Consider the following 11,097-nt stretch of genomic DNA (forward strand, 5'->3'; position numbering starts at 1 on the left):
GTATATGGGCCTGCAAAGAACTGGTCTACATCCCCGTCGAATGTACCCGTGATCAACAATGCTCCTGACGGGGTGTCCTGCGATGCTGGCAGAGATAGCTGAAGGCTGTACGACGGCATGCTGCTAGAAGGCTCATCTACCCGAGGGATATAATCCGGCTGATCATCTCCAAGATCCTCATCTCCAAAATACTCATCATGTCCGTCAACAGGTGGGTCAACAGGTGCCTCAACGCCCCCTTGCTGGGGAGCACCTCCTCGCCGTCCCCTGCGACCCCGTGGGGCACCCCTGCCTCGTGGGGCACCCCTCCCTCGTGCCCTAACCCTGCCTCGTGGGACAGCCCTACCCCGATGGTAGTCCTCTGGAGCCACATACTGAGCCTCGTGATCCAACCTCGCGCCATCTCTTGCTTGAAACAGGGTCCGACGAGCCAGCTCTGCCACCCGCCGGCCATACTCAACGATTGCAGCACTGTCGCCATGCTACTGTATCTCCTGTCCCAACTGGTAGACCAGGTGATGCCCAATAGCCTGTGAAACATTTAAAATATTAATAAATAATGCTATATCACAATTATAAGATATTAATAAGCCACAAAAACATACCAGTGCCTCGTGCCTCCCGGCGTATGGTCTGTAGCGCTTGCCAAGTGCATGAATAGGGTTCCCGATCATCAGTCGGGTATGACGGCGGTACCATGACGTATATAGCTGAATAGTGGCCTCCTGGGTAAATGAAGGTGGTGCCGGAATACGGATAAGCCTCACCCGGCTCTAGTGGTGGCAGAGGTGGCTGCAACGGCATGATCCGCTGCCAGGCCCAAACCTAAGATAAAAGGTTGATGTAAAATTTAAGAGTCATTTCGACCATATAGAATTCAGAGTAATGAACAGAGTATTCGAAAATGTTGTGACCTGTAGAAGGGGCAGAAAACCACATATATCCACTTGGCAAAGCATGCTCGCCCGGCACATACTCTGGTACAGGTATGCTAGAACAGCAGCACCCCAGCTGTACAGGGGTAACTCATCTAGCTGCTGCAGATGATGCAGAAAGCGCATACTCACTTTACTTCCGGAAGTGTTCGGGAACAAGACACCCCCAAAAAGCAGGAGCAGCGCCAACCTCGTGTACCGCTCAATATGGAGATCCTGTGTCTCGCCGGTAATGTCTGAGTGCAAAAACGCCATATGGTCTCTGATAGCTGACAAAGAAACGTGACTGCGCCATCTCTGTATAGCGTCACCCTGAGGTCTGTAACCAGTATACTGCCCCATCAAATCCAAATACTGGGCACGCATCATGGATCTCATGTACTGGGGCAGTGCAACGGCCCGTCCATCTACGCGCAGCCCATACAAAACCTGAACATCCTCAAGCGTGATGGTGGCCTCTCCAGTGGGCAAGTGAAAAGTGTGTGTCTCCGGTCGCCACCGCTCTACCAATGCGGTGATGAGAGACCAATCAAGCTGTATCCGCCCAATCTGCAAAATCGTAAAGAAGCCCGTAGCCTGTAGGCGCGCGACTACGCGGGCATGGAATTGATGCTGCCTCAAGAACTCCCACAAGTCGTCAGGTCTCCTGGGGCAGAGAGGTTGATCCGATAGCTGTCCCTCCCATACAAATGAGGACCTATGGTCGCCCTGCAGCACTAATAGTTGATCCTCGGCTGGTCCAGGATGCGCATACGGCAAGTCCATGTCGTCTACTATAATTTAAACAAAATTATTTGTCTGTGTTAGTTTAATGAATTAAATAATTATTTTTATAATTGGACTGAGTAATTATCTATGGGTTCCAGGCTCGATATTTGAGGCCCGGTAGCACCAAGTTATCCTTAATTATTATGTGTGTCAATTTCAACATTTTTAGAATTTTGTTAGTTTAATAAATTAAATAATTGTTTCCCCAGTTGGACTGAATAATTATCTATGGGTTCCAGCCTCGATATTTCAGGCCCGATAGCACCAAGTTATCCTTAATTATTATGTGTGTCAATTTCAACATTTTTAGAATTTTGTTAGTTTAATAAATTAAATAATTGTTTCCCCAGCTGGACTGAGTAATTATCTATGGGTTCCAGCCTCGACATTTAAGGCCCGATAGCACCAAGTTATCCTTAACTATTATGTGTGTCAATTTCAACATTTTTAGAATTTTGTTAGGTTAATGAATTAAATAATTATTTTTATAATTGGACTGAGTAATTATCTATGGGTTCCAAGCTCGATATTTGAGGCCCGGCAGCACCAAGTGATCCTTAATTATTATGTGTGTCAATTTCAACATTTTTAAAATTTTTGTTAGTTTAATAAATTAAATAATTATTTTTATAATTGCATTGAGTAATTATCTATGGGTTGCAGGCTCGATATTGAGTTAATTTGACAACATATATTAATTTGTTAGTTTTGTAAGTTTATTTTTATAAATTAAATAATTAATTTTGTAGANAGTAATTATTTATGGGTTCCAAGCTCGATATTTGAGGCTCGGCAGCACCAAGTTATCCTTAATTATTATGTGTGTCAGTTTCAACATTTTTAGAATTTTGTTAGTTTAATAAATTAAATAATTGTTTCCCCAGCTGGACTGAGTAATTATCTATGGGTTCCAGCCTCGACATTTAAGGCCCGATAGCACCAAGTTATCCTNTTATTTATCAATTTTTAACTATTTTTTGTCCCAAAGCTAATAAATCAATCCGGGTATAAATAAGATATAAATTTAAACACAAACATAACACAAATTCACATGAAAACACATTCAACAAAATAAATATGCATATACTCTACGAGTTTCGACATAAACAAAATCGAAATACCTCGATTTAAGTTTTTTGAAAATGATCCAAATCGATTTTTTGAACCTAAAAGAAGGAATCCAAGGCTTATGCTATGTGCGGGACCTACACTCTTCGCTTTTTGGGTGACGGGTGGGGCCCAACTTTTTTTTTTTATAATTTCGCGGGGGGAGGGGGGGAGGACGAGCAGTGATGGAGTTTTAAAATGGGGGATTCACCACTGTCGTTATCTTGGGGAAGAAGAAGGGGCTATATTTTATTATAGCGATTCGCAGTATTATACTGCGAATTGTGTTGATCGCAGTATAGTACTGAGTTTTATCAAAAAAAATTATTTTTTTAATAATTCGTAGTATAATACTGCGAATCACTTTAACGGCTAACTTTCCGTTAAAGTAATTCGCAGTATTATACTGCGAATTATGTAGTTATGTAACTTTTTTTTTAACTGTAAAAAGGTATTTTGTGCCCAAAAAGGCACTATTTAAGTTTCGGACTCAACTTCGGCAGTCTTTAAATTCCAAACTTTGATCCATTAACCATTTGAACTCCACCCGAGGCTCCCGGGACATCAACTAAACATACCAACAAGTCCTAAAACACGATACGAACTTAGTCAAAGCCTCAAATCACATCAAATAACATCAAAAACATGAATCGTACCCCAATTCAAGCCTAATAAAAACTAAGAAATTCCAACTTCTACAACCGATGTCGAAACCTATTAAATCAAGTTCGATTGACCTTAAAGTTTGTACAAAAGTTATAAATGACACAACGGACCTACTCCAACCCCCGAAACAAAAATTCGAGCCCGATAATCACAGAGTCAACTCTTGGTCAAACTTCTCAATTTCCAAAACTTCCAATTTTCTAACTTTCGCCATTTCAAGCCTAAGTCAACTACGGACCTCCAAATCACTATCCAGACACGCTCCTTAGTTTAAAATGACCTAACCGAGCTATCAGATCCATCAAAACTCCATTCTGGAGTCATTTACACATAAGTCAACATCCTGTCAACCGTCTCAACTCAAGCTTCCATCCTTGAGACTAAATGTCTCATCGCATTCTGAAACATCCCCGGAACCGAATCAGCCACTCCGGAAAGTCACATAAAAACAATTAAGCATGGAATAAGAAGTAAATGGGGGAACGTGGCTACAACACTCAAAATAACCGGCCGAGTCGTTACAATGATAATGAGATTTGGGTTTGAGTCCCAACTCGTTATGGCCTAACATGCCTTTATATAGGTAAGGCATTGGGTTTGAGTACCAATGCACCATGCTGATGATATAATGATGACTAAAGAAAAATAAGTATTTTTCATAAAAAAACATGAAGCTTGTCCCACTTGATTTACTCCATTCTTGAAGTGAATGTGGTAGTGGTGCATAATAAGTTTAAATAAAGACAAGTGGTTGGCCAATGAACGCGGACGTGCCAAAGACCGAAATAATATTAGTTATCATTATGGTAATTGTACAAAGGAGAATAATAAGAGTTTTCAAAATAATCCTTCATAGGTGAAGGAAATGTGTATCAATGTGGTCTGTTGTCACGACCCAAAACTCAACTTGTTGTGATGCTGCCTATCATGGTACTAGGCAAGCCGATTACTCAAACGTTTCCAACACTTTCAAATTTAAGATATGCTAAAATAGGTTTAAATAAATAAAAGTATCATAAAACTGATAAAACCGTCGCAACTCAATAGAGAAGTTTCCCAAAATCGGAGTGTCAGTGCATGAGCATCTATACAAATACATAGTCTGAATCACTGTCTAAGAAACTAGAACTGAATAAACAAAAATAGAGGGATAGGGGAGGAGAGTCAAGGTCTGTGGATGCCAGAGCAGCTACCTTAAAAATCTCTAAATGACTGAACAACTCTAAGAATCAGCACCCACCGTGTCCGGAAACACCTGGATCTGCACACAAAGTGCAGGGTGTGGCATGAGTACAACCAACTCAGTAAGTAACAAGTCTAACTATAGGGATGAAAGCAGTGACGAGCATCACATGGTATAGTTCAATTACATAAATGCGATACACAAATGTAGACATGCTCTCAAGTTCTAAAGTTAAAGCCCAAACAGGTGAGATATGTCAAGTACAACTGAAATAATAAATGATGCATCTCGATATCTACATGTCAGATATATATGCCAACTGAAGTAGAGAACAACGATGAAATCATATGCATACTCTCAGAGTATGAATTGCTCAGTCCTCCCATTCACTCCATCCTCACGGTCACTCATTCCTCACAGTCACTCAGCAGTCGCGCTCGGCACTCGCACTCGCACTCAGTAGGTACCTGCGCTCATTGTGGGTGTGCAGACTCTGGAGGGGAAAATCCAGCCCAAGCGCTATTGTAAGCCAATCATGGCATTAATCAATAAAACATGTTGTGGCGTGCAGTCCGATCCTATAAATATCCTCACATTTAGGCCCTCGGCCTCACTCAGTCATCAATCTCTCCAATCTCTCAGGCTCGCAAGAAACATGATAATCAGCCCCAAACAATGATGATATGATGTATTAATAAATAGCAACAGAGACTGAGATATGACATGCAAATAATAGCTGTGACTGAGTACATAGTTGCAAATTAAGCAAATAATTCAACTTGCAACACGACCTTTTGTGGGTCCCAACAGTATTAGCATGTAGCCTAAGCATGATTTCTAACATGACTCGCAGCTCAATTTATCTAACACATGGAGAATATACGGATATCAACAAGATCATGCAACTATACAGTTCCACAGAATTTACCAAGTCACAATTCCTACGGTGCACGCCCACAGTCCCGTCACCTAGCATGCGCGTCACCTCAACACCAATCACATAACACGTAGTTCGGTATTCATACCCTCAGAACCAAGTTTAGAAGTGTTACTTACCTCAAACTGAGAAAATCTCTACTCCAAAAAGCCCTTGCCTCGTGAATCGGCCTTGCAATGCCTTAAATCTAGCCATAAACAATTTGATACAATCAACACAAGCTAAAGGAATCAATTCCATAAGAAAATACTAAGTTCTTAATAAAAAAATCAAAAAGTCAACTCAAAAGTCAACCCCCGGCCCACGTCTCAGAATCGGATAAAAATTACAAAATTCGAATACCCATCCAACCATGATTCCAACCATACAAAATTTACTCAAATCCGATATCAAAATCTTGCTCAAATCCCCAAAATTTGGCCTAAGAAGTTCTCCATTTTTCCCAATTTCCCAATCCAAATCACTAATTAAATGATGAAATCAAAGATATAATCATGGAATTTAACCAAAACTAATTAAGAATGACACCCCAATCACTACCTTGAAAATCTCTCCAAGAATCACCTCTAATTGAGCTCCCAAAATCAGATTTGTGATATGAACTCGAACCCTCGTTTTTGAAATATTTATGTTCTGCCCAGAGTCCTTCATCACGATCGCGGAAAATGCTCTGCGATCATGAATCACAACTATGCTTCCCCACAAATTAACCTTACACGAACGGGGGAATATCCACTCGAACGCGATGCACTAGCCCTCAGACTTACGCGATTGCACAAACACCCACCCGTTCTGTAATGACCCGACCGGTCATTTTGAGAGTTATAGCCCTGTTCCCTCATTTCCTATTTCTTTTGTGTTCTACAACTATATTATGATATACCGGGTTAGTTGGTTTGGGTCCGGAGTGGTTGCGGAGTGAACTGAGACACACAGTCTCTTATTTGGAAGCTTAAGTTGGAAAAGTTGACCAGATGTTGACTTATGTGTAAACAGTCTTGGATTTGAATTTTGATTGTTCTGTTAGCTCCGTTAGGTTATTTTGGACATAGGAGCGTGTTTGGAATGTGATTTGGAGGTCCGTGGTAGAATTAGGCTTGAATTGGCGAACGTTAGAATTTTGGCGATTTTGGCTGCCAGTGGAAATTTTGATATTGGGGCCGGATTGGATTTTCGAAAGATGGAGTAGGTTTGCGGTGTCATTTCTGACTTGTGTGCAAATTTTGATATCATTCGGACGTGTTTTGGTACGTTTCGACATCGTTTGTGGAATTTGGAAGTTTAGAAGTTCTTAGGCTTGAATCCGGGGGTAACTTGGTGATCTTATGTTGTTTAAGTGCTTCGAAGGCTCGACTAAGTTTGTATGATGTTATGGGACGTTTTTGGTATGTTTGGTTGAGGTCTCGAGGGGCTCGGGTGAGTTTCAGGTGGTTAACGGACCAATTATGGCCTTTGGGAGATAGCTGATCTGCTGGTTTTTGCTGTTACTGGTTTCCTCTTACGCGTTTGCGAGGCAGGTCTTGCGTTCGCGAAGAGTATCTGGAGATTAAGGAAGAATTTTTCTTTGCGTTCGCGAAGTATGGGATGCGATCACAAAGCTTTAGGATTAGTGTGCATCGCGGACGCGAGATGAGTATCGCGTTCGCGAAGAAGAGAAGAGGCAGTTAGGGACCCCATTCATTTGGCCTACGCGTTCGCGAGGGTGAGATTGCGTTCGCGATGAGAAGGTTCAGTAAAGCTTCGTGTTCGCGAGAGGTAGGTCGCATTCGCATAGAAGAGATTTCTGGTCAGAGGTAGTTTGTGCTTTGCGAACGCGAGGGTACTTCCGCGTTCGCGAAGAAGGAATTTGGGCAGGCAGTCTTAAATTTCAAAATCGAGGGTTTGAACCCATTTTTCATATTTTGATCTAGAGACCATGGATTGGGCTATTTTTGAAGGGATTTTCAGGGAGTCGATTGGGGTAAGTGTTCCTCACATGATTTTGGTTAAATTCCATGATCATCTAAATTTTGATTTGGGGTGAAAAATTGAGGGAAAAGTGGAAGAGTTCTTGAGATGGAATTTTGAGGTTTTGAAGAAGATTTTGTTGTCGGATTTGAGTAAATTTGATATGGTTGGACTCGTGAGTGGATGGGCTTTCGGGTTGTGACTTTTGTTGGATTCCGAGATGTGCCCCCGGGGCCCGGGTTTGAGCTAATTTCGGGGTTTTGAGTCTAATTTAGTAGTTTTCTTATGGAATTGATTCCTTTAGCATATATTAATGGTATTGTACTGCTTGTGGCTAGATTCGAGACGTTCAGAGGCCGATTCGAGAGGCAAGGGCATTGCGGAGTAGAGATTTGCTTGGATTGAGGTAAGTAACATTTGTAAATTTGGTCCTGAGGGTATGAAACCCTGAATTTTGTGTCTTGTGACTATTTTGGAAGTGGCGCACATGCTAGGTGACGGGCGTGTGGGCGTGCACCGAGGGGATTGTCACTTGGTCCGTCCCGTATAAACTGTAAAGTTGAACAACCTGTTATTAGCTATATGCTCCCTATGTGTTATAGAAAGATTGACTGTAAATCATGCTAGATACCATGTTCAGGCCTTATGCCGGTATTGTCGAGACCCTTAGTGGTCGTTTCTTGTTGTCATCTCATTGTTTTTATTGATATTCCATACTCAGTCATGTTCATGCATTCTTATATCATATCTCAGTCTCTGTTATTCTATTTGATGCATCATATCATTTCTGTTGGGCTGATTATCCTGATTTCTGATAGCCCGAGAGACTGGAGAGATTGATGACTAAGTGAGGCCTCGGGCCTGATTGTGAGGATATTTATGGGATCGGGCTGCACGCGCAACACGTTTCATTGCTTCTGCCATGATTGGCATTGATATAGCGCTTGGGCTGAAGGAGCCCCTTCGGAGTCTGTACGCACCCCAAGTGAGCGCAGGTACCTACCGAGTGCGAGTGCCGAGTGCCGAGTGCTGAGCGATTGTGAGGAATGAGTGGCTGTGAGGTTGGAGTGATTGGGAGGACTAAGTGATGATTGCCCAAGGGGCAGTATATGGTTTCATCATTGTTGCACATAGTTGCCTTATATTCTTGCTTTGAGAACTGTTGAAAGATAATATCTGACTCTACTTGAACTTGACTTAAATCAACAAATTTGACTTAACTCTGGACTGAAAGCATGCCTACACTTTACCAAATTTTTATGAAAATAAACTGTATTTGCATAGCTCGTCACTACTTCTCAGTTCCCTATTTATTTCTATTACTTACTGAGTTGGTGTACTCACGTTACTCCCAGCGCCTCGTGTGCAGATCCAGGAGTAGTTGATCGTGGAGGTTGTTGATAGTCTTCGCAACAGATTTGGAGATATCGAGGTAGCTGCCCGGCATTTGCAGCCTTGCTTTTCTTCTTCCCTATCTTTCTTGAGTTGTATTTTGGATTTCACACTATGTTAAATCTTGTTATTGTTGGACCAGTTCTATTAGATGCTCATGACTTAGTTACACCCCGATGTTTGGGGCTTTCTTTTAGCATTTCTATATTGAGTTCAACTCTTGTTTTCTTTTTATGAAAATTTTGTTATAAAAATGCTTTTTAGCATATCTTTGAATGAATTATTGAAGTATTGTGAGAGTCGGCTGGCCTAGTATCATCGATAGGCGCCATCACGACAGGTTTGAGTTTAGGGTCGTGACAAGTTCGCATAGAGCAACGCACGTGACCTAGCCCAGCCTCCTCTCCTCTTCGTGAACACGGCTACGCCCACACGTTCGTGATGCTCTGCCTGGCCAACCTACGCAATCGCATACTCCTACTCGCTAACGCATAGAGTAAAATCCCCAGCTGGCCCAAACAAGCCTTCGCGATTGCGTACCTACCCACGCGATCGCATTGAATGAAACGAGACCTGGACACCAACAATCTTCAGCAGTCTTCCAAGTCCAAATTTCACTCCGTTAATCATACGAAATTCACTCGAGGCCCCCGGAACCTCAACGAAACATACCAACAAGTCCTAAGCTAAAACCACGAATTGCGCATCGATTCAAGCCTAATGTACATATGAACTTACAACTTCTATATTCAACGCAGAATCCTATCAAATCAAGTCCGATTGACCTTAACTTTTGCACACAAGTAATTAATGACATAACGGACCAACTCCAACTCCTGGAACCAAATCTGAGCCCGATAACCACAAAGTCAACTCTCGGTTAAACTTCTAAATTCCAAAGCTTCAAATTTTCCAGCTTTCACCATTTCAAGCCTAATTCAACTACGGACCTCCAAATCGTTATCCAGACACACCCAAATTCACCTTATGGGGCTATCGGAACCATCAAAACTCTATTCTGGAGTCGTTTACATATAAGTCAACATCCGATCAACCTTTTCAACTTAAACATCCTACCTTGAGACTAAGTGTCTCGTCACATTCCGAAACATCCCTAGAAACGAATCAACTACCCCGGCGAGTCACATAACAACAATTAAGCATAAAATGAGCAGTAGATGGGGGAACGGGGCTACGACACTCAAAACAACTGGTCGGATCGTTACATCTGTAAATATGAGACACGTTCGGATGATTATGGTCCATTCTTTGAAAATGTGACTTGTGATAAGCATTACAAATGCAGACTCATTCTTGAAAGTGAATGTGAAAATATATATGTGATACAAATTATGTATAAAAATGTGCTTATGCATGATTGGAAAAATACACAACTCACCTCCACAGGAGGTTAGAGAGAAAGAAAGATAATGAATATTACTGTGTGGCTACATGAATATGTCATTGGTTGCGTAGCGTACATGTGGTACGCCGAAAATATTTTGCCATGTCTAATAAAAAGTTATAAAAGGCAAAATTAAAGCAAGAAATAATTTTTCTTATGATGACTTTGACCATGACAATTTATTATGAAATAATTTTCTCCGTGAAGGAGACATTCACCATATTAATGGTGTGACAAAAGATCTTGTAGTACAAAATTAATTAAGAGCTCTGAAAGAACTTATTTGTTACTACCCGGATGAATGAAAGAAACTTTTTGAGTTTCAAATGTGTAAGCCAAAGTGGACATATTGGGACTATAAATGAAAGATTGAATATCTTCATATTATGACAATCATACCAGGTAAATATAAAAGGTTACCTGACTTTCCTTCTATTTATACTACACAAGTATAAGCATGATGATGCAATCATATGCCAGAAGTAAACTAGAGGTTTACTGAAACAAATATCAGTTGGCATGACCGGTTGGCCATTCCGGTTCAATTATGACGCAAAAAATAATTGAGAATTCACATTAGCATATATTGAAGAAATAGAAGATTGTTCAAGAATTCTCTTGTGCTGCTTACTCTCATGATATACCACCTAAGGTAGAGATTAAATCCTTTGATTGATGGAACGAATAGAAGGTGATATATATATATATATATATATATATATATATATATATATATATATATATATATATATATATG

At 41.0% G+C, this 11,097-nt stretch overlaps 1 protein-coding gene across 1 annotated transcript; it reads right to left on the reverse strand.

Moving 5' to 3' along the window:
• Positions 1-857: 857 nt before the first annotated feature.
• On the reverse strand, positions 858-1,700 carry LOC109210046 (serine/threonine-protein phosphatase 7 long form homolog). The gene is made up of 2 exons (XM_019373419.1): positions 1,443-1,700; positions 858-1,364 (listed from the first exon to the last, which is right to left on the reverse strand). Exons 1-2 carry the CDS (start codon positions 1,698-1,700, stop codon positions 858-860), a joined length of 765 nt encoding a protein of 254 aa, XP_019228964.1.
• Positions 1,701-11,097: the final 9,397 nt, after the last annotated feature.

This window comes from Nicotiana attenuata, unplaced genomic scaffold (genome assembly GCF_001879085.1).
Source record: "Nicotiana attenuata strain UT unplaced genomic scaffold, NIATTr2, whole genome shotgun sequence".
NCBI lineage: Eukaryota > Viridiplantae > Streptophyta > Magnoliopsida > Solanales > Solanaceae > Nicotiana > Nicotiana attenuata.